The sequence below is a fragment of the Ananas comosus genome, linkage group 22 (genome assembly GCF_001540865.1).
Source record: "Ananas comosus cultivar F153 linkage group 22, ASM154086v1, whole genome shotgun sequence".
NCBI lineage: Eukaryota > Viridiplantae > Streptophyta > Magnoliopsida > Poales > Bromeliaceae > Ananas > Ananas comosus.
The window spans coordinates 304,802-327,383 of NC_033642.1; the positions used below are offsets into that span (position 1 = coordinate 304,802).

General features: G+C 36.0%; 2 protein-coding genes across 5 annotated transcripts; one reads left to right on the plus strand and one right to left on the minus strand.

Moving 5' to 3' along the window:
* LOC109727579 (chaperone protein dnaJ GFA2, mitochondrial-like) lies at positions 1,165–7,823 on the plus strand. The gene is made up of 18 exons (XM_020257729.1): positions 1,165–1,370; positions 1,455–1,536; positions 1,646–1,705; positions 1,783–1,874; positions 2,456–2,539; positions 2,635–2,673; positions 3,528–3,650; positions 4,313–4,363; positions 4,471–4,558; positions 4,652–4,716; positions 4,821–4,895; positions 5,427–5,499; positions 5,858–5,949; positions 6,027–6,098; positions 6,363–6,419; positions 6,503–6,551; positions 7,113–7,179; positions 7,274–7,823. Exons 1-18 carry the CDS (start codon positions 1,293–1,295, stop codon positions 7,371–7,373), a joined length of 1,347 nt encoding a protein of 448 aa, XP_020113318.1. The 5' UTR covers positions 1,165–1,292; the 3' UTR covers positions 7,374–7,823.
* Positions 8,180–20,657, minus strand: LOC109727302 (protein ENHANCED DISEASE RESISTANCE 2-like). Of its 4 annotated transcripts, none has more exons than XM_020257362.1 (22): positions 20,073–20,657; positions 19,768–19,842; positions 19,216–19,269; positions 18,681–18,746; positions 17,858–17,958; positions 16,326–16,384; positions 16,105–16,221; positions 15,714–15,754; positions 15,507–15,607; positions 15,048–15,143; positions 14,160–14,224; positions 13,976–14,047; positions 13,708–13,863; positions 12,637–12,869; positions 12,238–12,277; positions 11,991–12,145; positions 11,802–11,903; positions 11,270–11,314; positions 10,116–10,256; positions 9,621–9,716; positions 9,405–9,506; positions 8,180–8,742 (listed from the first exon to the last, which is right to left on the minus strand). In XM_020257362.1, exons 1-22 carry the CDS (start codon positions 20,208–20,210, stop codon positions 8,629–8,631), a joined length of 2,169 nt encoding a protein of 722 aa, XP_020112951.1. In that variant the 5' UTR covers positions 20,211–20,657; the 3' UTR covers positions 8,180–8,628. The 4 variants fall into 4 exon arrangements, 2 of the variants coding, with proteins under 2 accessions (XP_020112951.1, XP_020112950.1); XM_020257361.1 differs by having other exon boundaries at positions 16,302–16,384; XR_002220751.1 differs by lacking the exon at positions 8,180–8,742 and adding an exon at positions 10,441–10,456 and having other exon boundaries at positions 10,116–10,209; positions 16,302–16,384.

Consider the following 22,582-nt stretch of genomic DNA (forward strand, 5'->3'; position numbering starts at 1 on the left):
CCGAATCGACGATCGGCTCGTTAGACTTGATCTAGCGTATATAGAGAGACTGCTGTACTCTAAGGAGCACGGAGGCTCCGTGCTCCTGAGCCGTTTTCGATGATGAATTTCCGAATCGACGATCGCTCCGTTAGACTTGATCTAGGTATATTGAAGTTTCTAGAAAATAATTTTTGCGATTTTTCGATATCATTTACCTAGCATCGAAAGGATTCAAAATCAATATTTTTAACGGTTGAAAATAAAAATTCTATAAAAAGTGGTGATATAGTACTAAAATTTTCGATCAAAAATATGATCTTATTGTAGATAGTATAAAGAATTTTGTATCAAAATTTCATCTGACTTTGAATACTTCTACACCGTTAAATTTGAAAACGGCAGATATCAACATTAAAAATTATGGATTTTGAATCATTTCGATCACTAGGTAAGTGATATCGAAAATCGCCCAAAAAATATTTTCTAGAAACTTCTAATGCGCTAGATCAAGTCTAACGGAACCGATCGTCGATTCGAAAATTCCATCATCGAAAACGGCTCAGGAGCACGGAGGCCTCCGTGCTCCTGAGAGCACAGCAGCCCTACTCTCTCTCTCTCTCTCTCTCTCTCTCTCTCTCTCTCTCTCTCTCTCTCTCTCTCTATATATATATATATATATATATATATATATAAGCATTTCTATAAAGAACAAAGAGAAGGTTTGGCAAATTGGAGTATAAATAGCCATAAATTAATAAAGGGCTTTTTGGAAGTTAGAAAATGGAAACTGAGAAACTTGTGAGTTTCGCAAATTCGACTTCGCCCCCTCACCCTACCACCCTACCGAAGTCTGAATGTTGACCTTCATACAATGGAGAGTGGAAGTTTGGATGGTCTCGTGACTTCGGTGCGAAAATAAAGACTGGCTGACGCTAGTGACTTTCTCTTAGTCACTAGATCAACCTCCGATATTTTTTTTATCTTGCTTCATGGTATATTTAAGGCCCAATCAAACATCCGAGCAATATCGTGGGCCATATTTTTATTTAAATAAAAATAATATGACCTATTTTTGAAATTAAGGCCCATATAATTTTATAAGCCCATTTTAAAACTACGGCCCATTATCGGCCCACGGCACTCTCCAGAACCTTCGCGCTCTCGAAGTTCTTCGGCCCTCTTTTTGCCCTAATTTTCCATTTTGCGCCATCGTCGTCCCCAACTCCACCTTTGTTGGAAGCGTTGGAACCCTAATGAGCGGAGAACAACCCTAGAAACCCTAGTCGCACCCCTACATACACGTACACGCAATGCGTCCCTCCGCCGCACGCCGCGCCCTGTTGCTCGCTCGCAGATCCCTCCAGTCGAGCCAGTCCCCAATCCACCCCGTAAGTCCCCCTTCAATCGATCCTCTCTTCTTCTGTTCTCTTTTTAATTCGATCGATTGAGCTCAATCCTGCTTTCTTAATCAGTTGGGAAATGAATCGTCGCGCGTCTTCTCGTCGGGGATTTGCAGCTCCTCTCGCGGATTCGTCGATGGGAATCGCAGCAAAGGTGTGATCTTTGGGTTTTTCGGATTGGGATTTGATCCTTTCGTTGACCCACCTCGTGTATTTTTTGGTAAAGTTTTGAGCTTTTGGGCTAATCTCCGATAATTGTGCAGTGCAATGGAGTAATGGGATTGCAAAGGAAGGGTTCTGCTTCTCAAAAAGGTCGTTTCATGGTACGGCTTAGTTTTGGCTTGATGATTTCAAGCTATATGTGCAATTATTCGTAGATTAACTGTTCCATTATGTTCAGGAAGTAGGCCATTGTCTGCTAGAGATTACTATGATGTTCTTGGAGTGAACAAAAATGCGAGTCCTGCGGAGATTAAGAAAGCTTATTACGAGGTATGGGTTTTGAGTACTTGTCGACACTTGAGTCAAAACTTGAGCAAACAATCATGTCTTAACATCTGCCTTCAGAAACTTGTAAATAGTCTCCTTGTGCAGTTAAGTTTGTGAAGATTGTATTTGAACTTCTCATTCGCCTGCCTTACTTAAAAAGGCAGTTTGATTTTTGATTATGATGATTGTGCGAAGAATGCAGTTTGATAAAGTTATTTGATCGTGCATCCTAATGTTAATCAGGACTGGCATATTCTGATTGAAGTTGTTTTACTGCTTCGTGCATGGATAACAATCGAATTTAGTCTCATTACTAAGAATATATTCTTCCTTTGGCGATACTTTGCCTCCCTTTTCACCATTTCGATAGCCGACGAGTTTGATGAGGGGTTCACTATGGTTCATGTGAATGGATGTGGCCTGACCATACCGGCTATAGTGCTGTTTATACTTTCATACACCAATGTTTCTTTTTCTGGTTCAAAAAACAAGTGGATGGCATACAGTTTTTTTTTCCCCTTGTTTCCGGAAATTTGATTGCCCTTTTCCTTTTTGCCCTGTTCCTCGCTTCATGCTCTTTGCAGCTTGCGAAGAAGCTTCATCCTGATACAAACAAAGGTGACGCTGATGCTGAAAGGAAGTTCCAAGAAGTCCAGCGAGCTTATGAGGTACAGTTATCTTTGATCAGGAAACAAAATAACGCCTTTGTGAGTTCTTTAGTTATTTTGCCAGAGAATGAGATGGCTTGATTGCCTTTTTGCAGACATTGAAGGATGAGCAGAAACGTTCTTTCTATGACCAGGTGCTGTATATGCTTTTACTGTTATTTGCAACCTTATGTTCATTGATCTAGCTGTATGCTTAGTTAGTACTCACTAGGTTCCTTTTTCTGCATGATAGAATGATGTTTTTTTCCCACAGGAAAGAGCGGCATCATTGAAAGATTTTTTTTTAAAAAAAAATTATTCTCTTTGCATATAAGATTTGATTAGTTAGGATGTAAGTGGAACATTGTCTGTTCTATTTGGCAATAACTAGAGGAATACTTGTTAACAATTTATAACTGAAGATCCTGAAGCATGTATAAAAGTAATATTCTTAGTAGTTTAATACTTCTAAAACATAAATATTAGCAAACCTGAATCCTTTATATTCTACAATAAAGTATGTTTTTAGTTAATGGTGCTTAAGTGGAAGATGTGTTTAAAAGAAAAGAATTTTGGTCTTCAAGCACTGGTAGTATTAAATCCCACATTCGCTTTGACTTTGACTTTGATATGAAAGTGTCGAGAGTGTGTTTGTTTTCTAACTAATTTTTTTCAGGAATAGATGTTTTCATTTAACTTTGCTCTTACATTTTGCATCAATCAAAATAATCTCTACCACAACCAGTTTCCTTCCTATCTTAAGTACAACCAAATGCATGTGTTCTCTTAGTTTGTGTCTGTGACTCTGAGTGCGCCCATGCAAGCTTGTGCATTCAATTATGTCTTCAATGGTTTCTGCATTCGACTATGAGTCTTTCGTGATTTTCCCTATCTGCAATACCCACTAAGGTCGTTATAGTTATTTACTGAGTTTCTCCTTATCAAGTAAAGCTACTATGGTCAAGCTTCCTTCTTAATCTCAAATATTATAGTATTGTTATTGTGACAGGTTGGTGCTGATCAATATGAAAAAGCTGCTTCAGGAGGTGGAGCAGGCCCAGGCGGACCATTTGAGGGTGGATTTAGCAATCCTTTCGAGGACTTCTTTGGCGGCGGCGGCGGAATGAACGATGTAAGGACTTTCTTATCTTTCAATTGTTTTGAACTTTTGATGCTATGTTCAATAAACCCATTATATACACCTAGCAACTGGAATTTTGGTTTGCTGTATACTGATTTGTCAGTGTTGTTATATATAAGTGAAAATATATCGTTCTAAATGAATTGAGAGTGTCAAATACTTTTGAAGAGAAATATCTGATTTCCACCATCCATTCATCAATCATGTTCAACTTACATATTAAGTTATCTTCTCTTAATTAAGCTAATATGTTGAACTTAGATGTGGTTATATGATCAAAGAGGATGTTGTCCCTCCTAATGTAAACATTGTTTCATACATTGCCATTTAGAAGAAAAGGGCATCTCCTTTATTACGAAAGTCAGTTATTTTGTTGCTTTCAGCTCATTTGAGTCTGGATGTAGGCTCATCATACATATAACATTTTTAAAGAATGGAGAGACCAGATATTCGTGGTTTGTGGCCTCAAAACACATTGTATAATTCGTACCTTTTTTCTTGTTAGCTGCAATGCTTTTTCAAATTCTTATTTGTTCTAAAAATTCTGGATATAATTTTACAGTTGCAGTACTTTAATCTCTAAATATGTTTCTCTAAATTACGTTCTTCTAAGTTCTAACTTCTGACTTTGCTTTCTGTCTTTTGTTATCAAGTTCTTCAAAAACATATTCAGAGACAGAGAATTTGGTGGACAAGATGTTAAGGTTCTCTCTCTCTCTCTCTCTCTCTCTCTCTCTCACGTAGTTTCATACTTTTCTGGCTTAATATAGTATTGGATCAGAATAATCATGCTATCAAATTCCTCCTGTAGGTCTCTGTTGAAATATCATTCATGGAAGCAGTTCAAGGGTGCACGAAAACTGTGAACTTTCAGACTTATGTACCCTGCGAATCTTGTGGTATGATATACTATAACTTGAAAGAAATAAGATGGTTGTCAATGACCTCATTTGGCATTATATTCATTTTTTTTGGAATTTTATTATTTGCAGGTGGGACTGGTGTACCTCCTGGAACGAAACCTGAAACTTGTAGGGCTTGTAGGGGTGCAGGATCGGTCAGTTAACTCTAAAAATGGTTATCCTTCGATTCTTTTCATATCTTGATTATTACGAGACTTTTGTCATTGAATTTTGTTGTTTTCTTTCATAATGCATGCAGATATTCATCCAAACTGGGCCCTTCAGGATGCAGAGCACGTGCTCCCAATGTGGGGGTTCAGGGAAAACTGTCAAAGTGGGTTCTCTCTCATATGTCATATTTCTTTAGAAATGTTTCTTAGACTGCAATGTGCTGATAATTCTCAGTCATTATATAGTTGACAGATCAATTGTAGTTAAGAATATTTTCCCTCTACTTTTTGTGTTTAAAGAGATACCATAGAATCATATTTCCGGCATGGATTTAAATCCGTCCTTTACCCTTCCGAAAGCCAACTGCTGAGATGCTCTTACCTGATGATCCCCCTAGCTTCCATCTTCATAAACTTACTTTTACCATTTCCTTTTTAATGCCTAAGAGATCCTACTTTAGTTACTCAAAGTTAGTGCTGTTATAATCTGAACTCTTATTATGAACTTGCTTATAAATTATCTTAATTTTTTAAACCATGAAAGTGGAAATCTCGTAGATGGCTTCATTAATCATTAGGTAATCATATCTTTTATCAACTTATGCGAAGTTATCTTGTTTTTCCTCCCCTCTCTATAACCTTCTTGTTTAATTTACTATGTTTACTTATCTGTAGCTTGTATGTTCTGTGGGTAGGATTTCTGTAAGTCATGTAGAGGGCGGAAGGTTGTGCAGGGACTAAAATCTATCAAGCTGGATGTGATGCCTGGTATGTCTCAAGTGTATGAAAGCCACCACGAGCTGTATATGGTGTCGTCTTATTCACTCTGCTCAGTTTTACTACATGCTGATTGCTGGATATCATTTTCATCTCGACTATCTTTGTTGCTAGCTTATTCAGAAGAGAGATATCATGGTCTTTTACAATTGTTGGCCTTTATGTCAAATGATAAATATATTAGCGAAGAGATAATTTGAGTTCTATCACTGAGTATCTGAAATCTTGGATGGATAAATTAAACTGGAATTGCGTAAACTGAACTTATTATTTAACTCCATTCAGTTGGTATAATATGGAGGACAGAATGTGTGACCCCAAAATTTTTAACTTAATGTCATTTATGCAGGAATGGATGATAATGATACTTTGAAGATTCCTAGATGTGGTGGAGCAGATCCAGAGGGCAATCAGCCTGGCGATCTTTATGTTACTCTCAAGGTTCAGCATTGAGTGTGTTAGTTCTTTTTTCTATTTAATGGCAATAGATGAGCTAAAATCTGCGAAATCTTTTATAGGTTCGGGAGGACCCTGTTTTCCGGAGAGACAAAGCTGATATCCATGTCGATGCTGTCTTGAGTATCACCCAGGTAATTAGATCTCTGCCGCAGTTGGTCAGTTAGCGAATATTTTATCATTGATGGATTGTCTTCATGTAATATCCTTTTCTGCTTCTCTTGTTTCAACCAATGTGTTTGGGTTGTAAGCTGCTCAATGTTGTTCTTATATATGGCGACAAGTCACCTAGCATTATTTTACTCTGGATTATAAGTTCCTTGAAGATACATTTGGTCCGCGTAAATTTCTTTCCATTTAAAACTCGTGTGGATTTATTGAGTGGGCATAATGTGCAGGCAATTTTGGGAGGAACTGTTCAGGTTCCAACACTTTCAGGGGATGTTGTTCTTAAGGTAACAGATGCTTGTCTGCTTAATAACTTATGATCTTCTTGGAGGTGGGTGAAATGGAAGCTTAATGTCTTGATCAATCGCAGGTTAAGCCTGGTACTCAACCTGGTCAAAAGGTTGTTCTTAGGGGGAAAGGTAATTCTCATATATATATGATTTCTTTTTCTTTAGCTAAGTATATGAATTAAGTTACATTTGAATGCCAAGATAATGTACTACCGTATTTTCTGATATGCTCTACTCTAATATAGTTTCAAATCGGATAGAAAGAAATGTTTGTGAAGTTTGAGAGAATCTTAGGTTTTTCTTGCATCCCTTCAGCTTGTTAAATTCAAGCATCATAAATCACTCAGCTACAAATGTCATATACAATGGATTGGTTATGCCTAGGACTCTTTATGATTTTCCGTTAAGCATATATATATAAGCATAAAACCATGATATGTGCGCCTTAATTTTACCTAGTGTTTTGGCAGCCTGATTGCTAGATCAAAATTAACTCTTAAAACTGGTCTGACCTGCCTCGAGCAGGAATTAAACTCGAGTAAAAATCATTTTTGGCCGGGTTCATTTCATGTTTATCTCAATGTAGTTCGTGCTAAAATTCGATTAAAGCTTGCCTCTTAAAGTTCTGAAGATTTTCTGCTTCATGTGTAATTGAGCAAGCGGAGCTGATTAGTTGATGGAACCATGCAGGAATAAAGACACGAAACTCTTCGATCTACGGAGACCAATATGTTCATTTTAATGTCCATATTCCAGTGTAAGTTACTTTCTATACATGTCTTACAGGATCTGAACTTAACAGCTCCAAATTATTATACTTAAATGATTTTTGCTGCACTTTTCTTGAGCAGAAATTTGACCCAGCGGCAGCGCATGCTAATCGAAGAGTTCGCAAAAGAGGAGCAAGCAGATTCAGATAAGGGTGCCACGGCTGCTGGAGCATCAGGATAGTTAATCATACGAGAGCTACACAACTTAAAAGGAGCATAAGAAGCGAGAATTCCGCATTCAACAAATCCATATTATTTCAAGTATAAACCTTAGAATAGATGATGGAGAAATTTTTTTTTTCAAGAAAGATAGGGCTTGTTTGAGTTCAAGTTTTGTATTCTAGTCACCCAATAACCACATATAAGACGCGGACGAAAGCTTTTGCGAGAACGATTATTTATATATATATATATATGTATGAGGGTTCCTAATGGAGTAGGAATTTGTACATATATCCCAATATTTAGCCTCATTGTATTGATTGAAGGATGCAGATTAAGGGGATAGCAAAAAATGGCCTGCCTTGTTAAGTGTTTAATCATTTCTTCTGCAGTTTTGCATGGATATTTTGGAGGGTGATGCTGTTGTAGTTTATTTATTTATTTATTTTAAATATCATGAGATCTATTACATTGGCCGAGAGTTTAATGTGGCTTATTCAAGAGAAAAACAAATTTGTTTTGTGATTTTGAGCTCAGTTGCTGCCAATGGTTCTATGAGAATTACTAGAAACAAAATTAAACTGCATAAAAATTGCAACAATTCATTCCTTTGTGGCCTTTTGTTTCTTCTGTGAAGAACACAACTCTTTTTTTAAAGACATTTGCTGTTAGAAGGAAACTTACAACTCAAAAACAAAAATGATCTCAGCTTTGAATGCCGACCCAAAAATTCATCTGAAAATTCATCAAAAATTCATCAAAAATTCTTCAGTTCAGAAGCATTCAAAAGGGGGGACAAATCCAATAGTTCAACACATTTAAACATAGTCCAATGATGTAGTACGTATAGGGAGCAAAATAGCCTACGCTTATTAATTTCGAACCCAAAAAAACACCTACAAATTTACATAGTGAAATTCCCAGATTACAATGTAGTCATGAAACCAGAATTAATTCTGCAGCAGATGGAGAGTACAAAACGACTTAAAAGAAGGCAAAACTTTGAAGAAACTGTTGTAGACACCTACGCGAAAATGGAACAACAAAACTTGCTTTTTGGTATTTTTGACCTCATCTAGTTCGAGTTTGGAGAGAGAGAGATAACTTGATCAGATGGAAACTGCAGCTGTATGCAAACAGGTTTCTTCTCTTTATGGGCTAATCGGCCAAAGAGCGAATGTTATGAACCCCCACCCCAATGGCCAAAAGAATTTTGGAAAGAACTTTTTCATGTACGAAAAAGAGCAAAGAAAAGAAAAACGGAGGGGTGAGATTCACTCTGTGGAGGAGTTATTGCCGAGATCAGGAACTACTGCAGAGGAGAGCTCGATATGCGACAAACGAATGGCGCCAATAAGCTGCTCTGGAAGCTCGTCAGAAGTGTTTGCCTGCAGGTATAAAACATATCATTTCTGTTAAAGTAAAGAAACTAGTTCTGAGTTTCTACGTAAAAAAAAAAAAAGGGAAAAGAAGAAGATTGTTTCTATCAAAATGCACAAAAAATATACAAATTCAGGACCCAAGTAATAATTCGAGTGATCTCGGTGGTGTTTCATTTATAAGAATTCGAACGCTCAGCTACATATAGCCAGCAAATGAAATGTTTTCTATCCATTATAGAAAATTCGCTTTGTAGCTCTAAAGTAATGTGATAGCGTAGGCACAAAAAGAAGAGTAGGCTACCAGATCTCTACTATTTCTTTTTTGGATTAACGGGTCTCCATTTGTATGTCTATATAGGTCTGTGTGCATGCAAGCGCAAATATATGACATGCATATATACAGACGCGAACACGCAGACACATACCAAAGAGTACTATTTACAGATTATGGACCTTTCCTTTTTTATGTATTCCTGGAAACCTCAAGATGAGGGGGGGAAAAAGGGCATTTGAAAACATCTTTTTGGTTCAACTTTCAGGGGAAGATCATTTTTAATTGCAAGAACGTCATGTCTCTATAACATCTGGTTTTAGATTCTAGACAGGAATCCATCATAGACCCTTTTTTTTAATCATGATAATGCCTTCAATATGGAGTGGTCTCCCACCTGAACAAGAAAAGCCATATCGACGACCAGAGTTGTAACTACACCACACACGAGGCCCAGAACTCCATTGGCAACCGCAGAGGAACCAATATCAACATCTATCTGCACAACCATAAATAAAGTTAGATATCCCCTATATTCGACTACACAAAAGTGATTGATTCAAAAGAAATTAAATGCAAGATTCTGTAGAATGTTAAGTTAGATATTTCTTACTTCCAAGTACTTTGCTCCGCGGATATATGTGCTGTCAACTGCTTTGCCAAGCAAGCAAGGAGTGCTTCCAACACTCTGGCGCACTATCCAGGATCCCTGCATAGGTAAGCTATAGAATCAGGAACCAAATTTTATTCTTTGAATAGCCGTAAAGCTACTAATACTCTGCTATTAGGCACACCCAGCATCATGCATTATACAGAGCTTGTTTGGCTTCATTAAAGCTTGTGCAGAGGTGCTATTTGAGTAGTACTGTTTGAATAGAGCAATACAAAGAAAGCACTACGAGCTTCCCGTTGCAACAAAAGGCAGAACTTCAGAATTGGAGCTTCTGCTTTCAAGCCTAAAAGCTCATTTAGCTTCACACCACAGCAAAAGTTCATGCACTATTTATCAGTTGAAATGCTAAGCACCTGGTTGCAAGAAGCTTCTGTTTTCTGGAGTAAAGAAGTTGTTCAAGAAAGCCGATCAATTATGGAAAGGAAGGATACAGACCTTAGATACAGATGGGATAAGCTTGAATCTACTGTTACGGAAATCATCATCACCGTCAACAAAGCGCTGCAAAAGAGACCCTGGTCGCAGGTGCCTTGTGACAAAGTAAAAGACCATACTATAATGAGTTGATCCTGGAATCTACAAGAGGAACGAGATAATATGTGTCAATCTCAAGAACTGCCAATCCTATTTCTAGTACCAGAAACAAATAGGCATGCTCCAGAGTTGACTAAAAAAAACAACTGGAATTTACGCTCAGGTTAAGGCCTTTTCTTTTTGTTTGCCAGAAAAACCTAGATTCTTTCGTTGTAGAAATTTTCACCTGTGCCCCAACAAACCTATCAATTCACGTAAACAACAATAAACTTTGAATTTCATATATGTCTTCGAAAAACATATTTCTCTTGTACTTACAAAATTTCTCCTATTTAAGAACGTTTTTTTATACAAAACCAACATAACCCCATGAATTGCATGACTAACCAGCTTAACATACAGGCAGTTTTGTAAGAAATTCAACTTTTGGGAATAAACGAAAAGAAAGAATTTATCAGGGTATAGGTGGAAATAAATGATTTTGGAGAGATGTATATGTAAAAGGCTAAACTAAAAGATGCTGGTTCACTTTCTACCACTTTGTTTATCTACAGATCAGTTTCAAGCTCTTGCCATATAATGTGAGGGAACCAAAAAAGTACATTGACATGTGTGCAAGCTCTTTGAAGGTTACTCATCATTGAGAACTAGAGATAGGGAATAATATAAATGTAATGTAAGTTGAATGGGACTCGCTGCTGTCTATCAGATGAAAAATACCATAAAAAGGAGAGTCACAAAAAAAACACTAATATTTCTCTTTTATAATTTGAACCACCAACTCTGATATGATAGAAAACACCAATTCCTTAATTTGGCAAAAAATAATATCCCCTCACGAAATATCTGATATTACTGGACTCAGCTTTATGCAAACAACTTCACACTACCCACACAGTTTAGTTTGTTACCAAATAGAGCTTACGAACTGTATTAGAATGGAATATATGTCAGAAGTTTTCCATATCACATTGAACTTAGACAGTAGTATAAATAAATAGGGAAAAAGTTGCTGCGTCTTTTATGATTACCCAGAAAGGAAAATGTAAACTTACTTGTAAATTTACAACAAAGCAGAATAGTCCCTTCTCAGAGGCAACCTAAAATGGTAGAACAAGCTCCAATTAAGTCTCAAACAATTAGATTCACTATATGCACAGTGCTTAAAAGTGTAAGAGCTTCTTCATACATCAAAAATTGAAGAAAAATATCAGTGAAGAGGGGGGCAGAAGTAAATAAAATGCTGAAACGCCTATCGCCACATTATCATTAGAAAACTTTCACAAGCATTTCTCCAATAAAGCTTTCTTCCATCTTCAGCCAGCACACAGAATACTTTTTAATGTTTCTCCAGTGTTAGAAGGCATGTTCTCTAATAATTTGTTATGACCTAATATTACTTAATGATGGAAAAATGATGGCATAAACAGCATCCTGTAAGATATCCAAAGTGTCCGTGAAAATCTCAAGAAGGAAAGAAGCACACATAGAAGCTAGAAAGTTTCTTTAAGTTCTTAATACAAAACTAATAGAAATATGAATAACATCATGATCAATAAAAATAATCAAAATTGCTCGGTTATTTACTTGAGCGGCACAGCCTTGTCTCCTAGCTACATGGTCCATACGCTTACTGTCCTTAAGCCAATCAACAGCCACAAGTTCCATGAGAAACTTCCCTGCAGTAATCTGCAACTTCAATGTTAGTGACATCTTTGTACAACCGAATAAGCTTTAAAGGCAAGAAAATGTTATTGTAGAAAAATAACAATAAACCTTGGATTTGTCGTTCGGAAAATTCTTGCTCCGTACTTTGAAAAGTTTTCCATCAGGTACTCTCCAGCAATTACGACTTTTATCATCATCATCTCGACGTAAATTGCCCGAAAATGAAGACAAATCAATTTGATCTTCCAGCTCCTCTTCTGGAACTGCAGTTGATGGATGGAGAATAAAGAGCTGATTCATTGTTAGCAACAAATGTGGAAGTACAAATACATGAGAAATTTGACATTAAAGAAACCTGTCTGCTTAGCATCAGTTTCAGCCTTAGCAGAGACATCCTGCATATTACCAAACCTAGAAGTTCAGAAAAACAAGAGCTACATATGAGGGATTTTACAATTATATCCCAGCAAAATCATCTCTTTAGTTGAGTAAACTTATAAAATATCATTTATACCCCTCAAACTGGCAGATTCTTATGAAGATATGTAGTCTTATGTTGAGGCCTTGCAGGATAGTAGGAAAAATGATAATTTTTTTTTCCCTAAATGAGGCATTTTTGTTTAGTATTTCAAAATTAAGTTTTCAAAGAGCATATATGAAAATTTCAGATGGTGCAGGCAGATCTGTGTAAATCAATAATTTTGCAGGGATATGATGCAATATATTTACGTGAAAAAAGGATCAATCAACTTACATCCGAATTAGCTTCAGGAATTTGGTAGTCATCATCCTCATCAGATTCTTCATCTAACATAACAGATGTTCTGTTATCGGCACGTGCTTGATCCAAAGATGTAGTCAGACTATCACCTTCCTGCGGTTTATGATCTTTCTTCAGTGAAACAGAGTCTGTCGTCATATTGAGCATGACTGGAATCCTAGGTACTGCATTAATATCATCTGTTTGTGCAAAATATTCCCGCAAGCCTGCCATAGATACATTTTTTTTTATTTTTATGTCAGTATATCTTGCACTCAAAGTCAACTATTAAAGGATCAAATGCTACAAGGAAAGCTAAATTCATCATAGTTCTTAGCAAGGAACACTAAACCAAATGAATCCAACTATGAATGTGATGAAACATTTAGTAAACAGTACTGGCAAAAGCTGTAAGGACTCTTCTAGATTAAAAAGTATATATAATCTGATGTGAAATCATTTCCTTCTCATTACTTGTTGCCATGGAATCAATCATTTACCACCCGCAATGAAATTCCAAATTACTAGCACAGTTCGTAGGGATGCTCCCCTTTGCGAGAGAAATATGTATTTGTTTTACAGATCTAGAGATGACATGTGAAGTTGAGAAGGCAAAACTGTAATTACAGCACAAACTTTAAAACTAGTATAGGAATATTTTACTTCATCAAGAGATGCTCAACAGGGACTTTTTAAATGTATACAAATAATTGGAAAGTTCAGGACTTCGTGAAATGTCTGAAAAGCAGAGAGTTACATATAAGGTTTCCTAAGATATATTTCATAAGTTAGAGGAACAATGATAGGGTTTCGATCATCTTAATTTCAAAAACACCTAAAGCATCTCGAATAGAATTTTCACATTAAATAAAGGAGTCATTTTGGAACATACTATTTTATCATGTATAACTAGGATAAATCTGCACTAATTAAGAAACAATAATAGAACTTAAAATGTTCAAACAATAAAGCTCAGAAACTCTTGAGCAGAAGCCATAATATATTATAATACAGATCACAGGAACCCATCTATATTTATATATCTCCAAAGTAAGTAAAACTCACCAGCAACACTATTTAACATCTGAAGTAAACAATGTTGCTGGAAAGATGGGAAGTAGTTAATGCCCCATCCCTTAAGATCGATTTGCATAAGATGCTGGACTTGAGTACGAGGTCTCCCATTGCGAGACTTAAGAGGAGAGATCTTGAATCCACCACCTGAGATAATAGAAATGAGATTAAGTAAAAGAAATACACCAATTATAAAGCCTTAAAATTACTCAAATGCATCACTAAATCCTGAAAAACCAAATGATAATAAACAAATTACTCTCGATGTGAGCTCTCACAAATCCTGGCTGTGGACCACAGTTTGGATGCTCTCTAGATTGAAACAAAACAACTGCACAATAAAGCAATCAGAGCTGAGTGATAAAGTGGAACAGAGCGTGCACGCGCCAACGTGAGAGAGAGAGGGGGAAAGAGAGAGAGAGAGGAAATTGCGTAGTACTCACCATAGCTTCCATCATCATTGCGTCGCCAATAGCGCACATAACAAAGATCACGAGGCCACACCAACCTGAAAAAGCATGTAATCCGAAATTTTCTAATTCCCAATGAATGAAATGCCTCCATAACATGATTATTTTCTATATTCCACAAGTATAGTGATTCTTCTAAATTTATACAAAACAAAGGTGCTCCAATATTGATGCAAATGATGCATTCCAAGCACGAAGTTAACGAGCTGCATATTTAATCATGTTAGTGTGAACAGCCTCAGAATTCTTTATAACACATTTAGGGTTATGGACATCGTCACATTGCATAGATGTCATGTGATCTGATGTGATTATCTCATCAGTTTCACCTTTTTTAATCACTTTTCGAAACATGCATGTAGGAAAGATTGCTTTTAGTACAAATATGTCACTGGTTTCTTCAAAATATTGCAAGGAAATTGAATTCAAGAAAGTTAGATAGCATAATATTCTCTTTAATATTCTGTTGAGATTTTTCATGGCGTAATGCTAAAAGCATAAAAACAAATTGAGAATAAAAAACAATCAAAAAGCTCATGCCACATATAAAGGATAAAAAGTAATGTTCTGCTGTCATAGAACAGTGGTCAACCTGTATCAGAATTCTTTCTCTAGATTTCGATTTCGCTGAAACTAAATACTGCAACAACTGGGTATATGGTTCTATATATTCTCAGAAATGGTAGCACAATATGTGAAGTCTTCAACAGTGTTGCAAAGCAAAAACCAAATTGGATACAGGATTTGTCGGAGAGCTAGAACCAGAAGTAAGCAGAGTTCTATACACCCCCACCCCGCCATGCCAAAAAAATAAGACGAAAAAAGGAGAGTAACAAAATAGAAATTTTTAACAGAACATACATTGGCAACCAGTCCAGCTGTAATCTATGATACAGTATCGCAGTGTGACCATCAACCTCCTCAACTAAGCTTCCATAATGAAAGCTGCAATCCCACCTACGGTTAGAAGAACAAGAACAGATGAGAAGGTCAGCATACATTATAGAAGGCCTCAAGAAAGAACATACAGAAAAAATGAGGTTTTGCATGTATGCTGCAGCAAATATATGAAATTATGCGTGTCCCTATGCAAAGTAGTTATTTGCACGTATATCACTAAAAACCTAAATATGTCCATGTGTGCTCCTACAGGAGGAATCTATGCAAAAATGGTTTTTCCTATATACCCGAGGCAGGGGCATGAATATGGTTTTCAAGAGCACATACTTAAATACCAACTTTAGAGGCTGTTGTTAATGAAATTCAACATGTTATCAGAGGCATATACAAACAACCAAAAAAATAAAAAGAAAAACTTACTCAAAACGTGTTCCGTCCATACTCATAACAAGCCCAAAGATAGCTTCACACTTGGCATCCACGACACCAACAGCCTTCATAGCCCTGGTATAACTTCTTCGCTACATAAGAAAAGATGGATAATAGATGACGCCATCTTAAACAACAACAGAAAGCTGCAAGGATCATTTTTTATTTCAAAAATATTAACAGGCTTTAGTGGCATACAAGGTAGTCAACTTCAAGGAGTTCTTCGAAGATGCGCAGTCCTGCCAATTTAGAGGAAACAAAGAATATTAATATTCATTCGTGCCTTCTCCAAATAATATGATTTCAGTAGAGGATCATCTCCTAGTTTGGCTCTCCAGGCCAAAGCAACTCAAGAGTCTTCATCTAGACATAAAATGAATCCAGTAAAAGGTGAAAGATAATATGCTTCTCAAAAGGAGCTGTTTTTATCTGTGAGGCACAAAAAGGCCAAAGAGAGACAAAGGGAACAAAAGCCCAGCGATAAAAGATTAGATATTCCTGCAAAACAATCTTGCACAACTGCAATAATGGACTGATGGAAAGAGTAATTAATTATGAAGAAAAGTAAATAAGAAATTTGGTAAAATACCATTTTGACATCTAACTAATCGCCAATGCTTTCTTGAGTATACTTGACTGGCATCATTCTGATTTGACAACCCAAAATCATGCTCTTTTGTCCAATCATGTAATGAATCAGGAGGACCTAATAGTAGAAAAGCTACAGTCATATTCTGCATTACGCCACACAATACCTTCAAGCATTTAATTCACAAAAATTCACACCAATAACCATCCTAGATACTAGACCGTTTCCTATCGTCGTTCTTCGCAGCAAAGTGGGTTGGTTCACTTCCTCATCTTCAGGACTACAGGGTAAAATATTTGCAGTTAGAAAAAGTCCTAGACCATAGAATTTTAAAGTAAAAAAGATGAGTGATTAACACTTCATATCTAGTGCCGTACAAAAGTCAAGACTTCACCACTGTAAATTTAACAAAATAAAAACCTACAGGATTGGGAAATTTTCATCTTGCAAGTCAGTACATTGAGCACAATAATGTTCATGCATTTGATTTCCAGAAAGATTGTTAATACAACATTTTCATACATAGCACCGCCGCTTTCATCAACAAAACATAATGATAGAAGAGCCAGATATAGATATTAGCCTGAGAGTGTCCTCCAAAGGATAAAGGAGTTGCCAGAAAGGAAACAATTAAGTATTCTACTCATACTACTATTCACTAGATCTCTTGTTCTAACAATCAGCATATGAGCGCATGCACGCGAATATGAGGTCCACTCATTTTACTGCAGGGTATGGAGCACTATTAAAGAATATCAAGATAACTAAGGGCATTTCTAGCCTAGCTAATGCTTGTGAAGTTTTGTTTGAGTAGAGTTGTTTGAATAAGCACTGACAGTTCTTTTCACTAAAAAACCTTGTAATAACTTTTTGCAATAACCACAAGCAAAAGCTTCAACTGGAACGTTAACAATTTGGGCCAACAAGCTTGTTTCAACTTCCCCCCACAGCCAATACTCCAGAATTTATGTTTTCCAGGTTTGTAGTCCCCACTTCACAAGTAGAGAAGCTGCTCCAGAAGGAGGACATGGGCACTATAAGGTCCTATTTGTAATTAGAGCTTCTGCACAAGTATTACTTGTGCAAAGCTACAGAAACTCTGGAAAATACTGTTGCACTAAGGTTCTAGTGTGAATTCCTTCTCTTAGAATAGAAGAAATGATAACTACGACCATTTCAAAAATTATGTTTCCCAAAAAAAAAGTCCATTTTTAGTATCTACATACTTAAGGCAATCAGAAAAGGAAAAAAAAAAAAAAAAAAACTAGATGCTTGCGGTGTGGGCCTTGTCCCTAAAAAAAGTTGGCCATTTAGATAAATTATGAGAGTCCAGATCTAAATCCCACAAAAAAAAAAAAAAAAGAAGTGCAAAATAGGAAATTCATCGGAAATGATCTCAGCAAGGCATCCATTGCATCAGATTAATCTCCAAAGTTCTTCTTCGTAGATTTTATCGAAGCTTGCAATATCTTTTAGCACTAATGAGTTTTAAAGTTGTCATCTGATAGATCTTAAGCAGATAGAAGTGTCTAAGAAAAGTTAGCTTTCTCAAACTGACCCAAATCAAGTTAAAGATACATAACCAATGGATGTAAGCTTATCTTCAATCCAACTACAATTTCGTGAAGATATCAAATGCTTACATAAAGGACACAATCGGATAATGATAAATCAATCTCCAGTAGGCATTAGATTTCCAAATTCCATTTCTACTAACAAATTCCAATACTACTAAATAGAATCTTTCACTTACGGACTTTCATGATCAGAGAATGACATATTTCCCACATTGTCCATGTCAAAGTCACAAGAAGCAAAGGCCTTGCGATGCTTAGCCGTCAGTGAGTCTTGTTGCTGCCAAAAAAAAAATGACAATTACATGAAAAAATAATTGCACTATTTCCTTCCATAGATTATGACCAATTGGCAAACATTCCACTATTTCCTTTCATAGATTATGCTAAGTTGGCAAATAGATGGATTCTCCATCTCAAGTAGAGAAGCTACTTCAAAAGCAGGACTAAAGAGGACAGTGGCTATTCTAATATTGGAGAGAGAAACTTCTTAACAAGGATTTAAGTGCCGTGGCACGGGGTCGTGCCGGAAACCTGTCGGCACGGTACGGCACGGTGCGTGCCGAGCGGTGCCGATGCGTGCCGTTAAATAAATTCTTGTGTGCCGACACATAATAGTATGAAATATTTATTTTCTTTAGCAACAAAATATTCTAACTATTTATTATGTCTTTTTATCACATCTTTTGAACTTTATTGAGAAAATTACTTAGTAATTTAAATAATAGAGGGTTTTGAGCTGTGCCATCGGCACGGGGCCTTTATCGTGCCGGTATCTTATTGGCACAGTACGACACGGTGAATACGGCCCGTGCCAACAGGTACTTAAAACCTTGCTTCTTAAAATGAAGAAAACTCAAAAAAAGGAGGATGAAAGGAATTTGCTGATATTTTTGAATCAGCACTTCAGAAATTTATCAAAACTAAAAAGATGTCTCATAAAGTGCCCATTCTATTCAAATTATTTCACAAAAGCAGTGCAGTTTGTCACACTCCGAGCACCTGATCAATGACAAGCTCAATCTTCTCTTTCCAGGTCATAGCATCTTGGATGGTGTATGCTCCCATCTGGTTCAAGAAAAAAGAAAATGCAGCAAATTTAATTGCATTATTAATACAATGAGCATGCATGGTCCAGATTTATGAAAATTCTCATTTATTAGAAAATTTTGTATATGCGTAACATGACAAAACTGTGAATCAATTCCGTTTTGCGTCTCCACAACAGGAAGAACTTGTATGAGTTAAAATTCTCGTGTGATTACTCATTTAATATGTTAAGTTTGTTAGCTGCACTTTCCGAGTTTACACCCTTCAGACTAGAGCTGCAGCTAATAAGGTATTGTAATATACTGCAATATACAAATTGTGGCAAATCTTTGAAGTGCCCAAATTATTGATCTCCAACCTTCGCCAAGTTCTGAGGAACTTAATATGATAACCAACCTCCGTCAATGAGGAAGAAGCCCGCTAAACAAGAAAACAGACAAAAGAAAAGTAGAGAGTATGATTAAAAGGGCAGAAGTTAGCTGTATACCGTAATTTGGTGATGCTTATCTTTTTTGTTGTAAACGCAAAGAACATAAACCATCTGCAGGAGTGGATATGACAGAGTGAGAGAAAAAAAAAAGAAGCATAGCCTAATAACAAAGAGAAATCTGAAGAGTATATGGAAATAAGGAAAAGACCTCGTCAATTTTTTGTTCTAAACAGCAGAATAAGTGATTCTATGAAAAAGATCAAAGCCGTAAAAGATATGTGAAATCGAATACCAGATCTTCTTCCAGAAAATAGCATCCAATTCAGCAACAATTAATTTTGTATACAAGTCATATGAAAGGGCTTGCGAAAAATTTAAATATCCTAGATAATTCCTTAAGTTGCTTTAGTGCAGTAAAGTTCTTGACAAGCTAGAAAATGGGGAAAAAGGCTTTTAGCTTATTATTTCGGCATTCATTAAATCTCAACAAAATTATTCTGAATCTCTTTGATTTTAGCTTAACGAAAGGAAGCTATGAAGCTGATTTACTAAAATCGCAATTATCAACAACTAAATACTATGACACGAAAAAGGGCTAAAAATACTCACATGACCATGATGTGTTTTGAGTCCTCTGTCCTCAACCCTGCAATTTCCATCTATAACAAGCGTCTTCGAAGGCAACTGTGCGTTCCGCAAATTCCACAAAAAGGAAGGAGAAATAGAAAATTTAATCTCTAGAGCTAACTCTCGTCAATGAATAAGATTTGCAATGACGCTATAACGATTTCTAATCAAAATGTGTAACAAAGATCAATGAAAACCATACTATAGAGAGAGAGATGCTTAAAAGTTCCAACTTTATAGCACAAAATCGCAATTCTTCAATGAATCCACGTAGAGCAAAAGCTTACCATGTTATCTTTAGGTTGCCTCTTGTAATACGCGAGCAACCTAGATTCGAGAACAAAGTATCGCAAACGAATAAACGAGCGACCGATCTTTCTCCGCCCGAACCGAACCAACCAACCCTGGTGCACCACCTTCGACATCTCTTCTCGCCCCAAAACCACCACCCCCAACCCCACTCCTCTTCCCAGGCTCCTCCACCAAATCCCTCCTCTCCCCTACCTCAAATCCATCCCACCTCCTGCAAATCGCATCTCAAGCCTACAAATCGATCGTTCCGACACTTCCGGAGCCGATTCAATCACAGCAACACGAAAACAATGGAATCCGATCGATCCTACCTCAAAACATAGGGTTTCTCCTCCTCCCACCAATCAGACCGCGGAAACCGCGACCGGCGACGGATCCCGACGAAACCGATGGCGATTCCGCGAGCTCCGAGCGAGGGCACCACGACGGATTCGATCGAACGCGGCGAGATCGCCCTAGTAGGGGATACGAATCGGGGGAGATCGCGATCGCGATCGAGGAGGAGGAGGAGGAGGAGGAGGAGGAGGGGAACGAGGAAACTACGAGGCGAGGTTTCAAATGAGAGGAGAGGAGGGGGAGAGGGATCCCCCTACGAAACATGACGTTAATTATTTAATTATTTAATTATTTAATTTATTTATTTTCTTATTTTACTAAAAATTAATTATTGTACTAAAATTAGATTTAAATTTTTAAATTTTAAATTCTTGTTTTTAAATTGTGATAATTCATATGGTGAGGGTTCGTGGTCGAAGGAATTATTTTTTATTTTCCTTTTTTTTGTTTTAAAAAATCTTAATATTTTTATGAGGAGAGTGATGCACCCCATAACGTACCCAGAGTTTCTTTTTTGAAATTTAAAATTGCACCATATATATAATATTTTAACTTGCATAATTATTTTGGATGATGAAGTACTTGTTTAGCGAAAATATAATCACATGAATCACATAAAATACTCAAAATATTTCTTTTAAAATTATTTGAATTAAAACCTTAAAAAATTGTAATAATAAATTTAAATTTTGTAGTTTTATACATACATTTTATATATTACCATTATTTCATGCGTTGGGGACATTTTGGGGTACAAATTTTGGTATCCCAAGCAATTTTAATTTGTGGCGGGAAGGAGAGGCGTTGCACCGGCACACCTCCGAGGAACCGTTTGAACGTGACGGACACGTCCATGCGGATTCTCCGCAGAGAGAGCTTTATGCGGATTCTTGATCCACCGCTCGTGTCGTTCCGTTGAGTGATCGAACGGATGTGGCGGTCTCGTACTAGAATCGTCTATGCGGCCAAAACGTAAGTATTTTCCTCGATATATATATACACATATAGAGGACACGTTAAAAGGCCAAATGGCGCGTAGTGGTTAAAAGAATAAAAAAATTTTAAAAAAAAAATACGATGGGATAATTCTTTATTTTGTGGTCAACGCTTTCTTATAATCGTTGACTTTTTAATTTTTTTTAAATAAAGTTCGCACATTGTTTAGGGTAGGTTATATTTTAGATCTTAAATTTTAATTTATAATAAATTTTTACTCAAATTTTTAAAATTATTATAATTAAATTTTGCAACCCAATTTTGTAAAATCCAATATCCCATCTGTAATGGGATAAATAAGCAAAAGTCCCTGAAATTATCAAAATACGCTTCCAAAATCCAATCTCACAAGTAAATTCTAAAATCTAATCAAAAAAATAAGTTATTTCCTAAAATCAACAAAAATATTTTGATCCTTCAATGATAAATAAGATATTTTTAAAGTTTTAAAATCTATAGTAAATATTATTTCCATTAAAAATAGACGGATAAATAACTTTTTTTAAAATTTTTTTACAAATCTGGACGCGAGCATAGCACTGTAATAGTAAATAAAATTATTGCTAAATAAGAACTCACTATCAAATGCAATTAAATGTTCTTAAAGTAACAAAAAAATTGTTTAATCAAAGTACTCAAATTAATGAAATTTTAACATCTCTTTCCTCTTTCATAGTAGGATAAATATAGCTTAATCTATCTTGTAATCATACATTATCTTTATTTATACGAAATCTACAAAGAGTGGTCACAAGCCATTTTTTGAGGGCAACAAAAAATAATAATAATTTAATCAACTTCTGATTTTTTCAAAACAAATTTATAACTAATTTTTAAAATTTATTTTTTTTTATCACTTTTAAGCAGATAAAACTAAAATAATTAGAAACTAATAGCTAATAATCTGTTTCATTTTTTCAAAAAAATTATTAATTTATTTAACTAGAAAACCTCAATTTGGGGCTTTTCAAAATGACTTAAAGGTGAGGGATCTCTATATCTACATTTTTGTTAAAAATAAATAAGTAAATTAAAGTAACCAAAATTGTTAGTAATAACACAAAAGGGAATATTCTTTAATAATAAAGCATACTATGGATACTCATTTGATTCCAAAAAGGTGATGTTAACATATGAATGATGCAATAATAGA

Coding starts and splice junctions, on each gene's coding strand:
- LOC109727579 (XM_020257729.1), top strand. CDS start 1,293: ATGCGTCCCTCCGCCGCACGCCGCGCCCTGTTGCTCGCTCGCAGATCC. Junction 1,875..2,455: donor TTAAGAAAGCTTATTACGAG/GTATGGGTTTTG, acceptor TGCTCTTTGCAG/CTTGCGAAGAAGCTTCATCC. Junction 6,552..7,112: donor GGTTGTTCTTAGGGGGAAAG/GTAATTCTCATA, acceptor GGAACCATGCAG/GAATAAAGACACGAAACTCT.
- LOC109727302 (XM_020257361.1), bottom strand. CDS start 20,210: ATGTCGAAGGTGGTGCACCAGGGTTGGTTGGTTCGGTTCGGGCGGAGA. Junction 9,507..9,620: donor GCGGAGCAAAGTACTTGGAA/GTAAGAAATATC, acceptor ATGGTTGTGCAG/ATAGATGTTGATATTGGTTC. Junction 8,743..9,404: donor ATATGGCTTTTCTTGTTCAG/GTGGGAGACCAC, acceptor TTATACCTGCAG/GCAAACACTTCTGACGAGCT.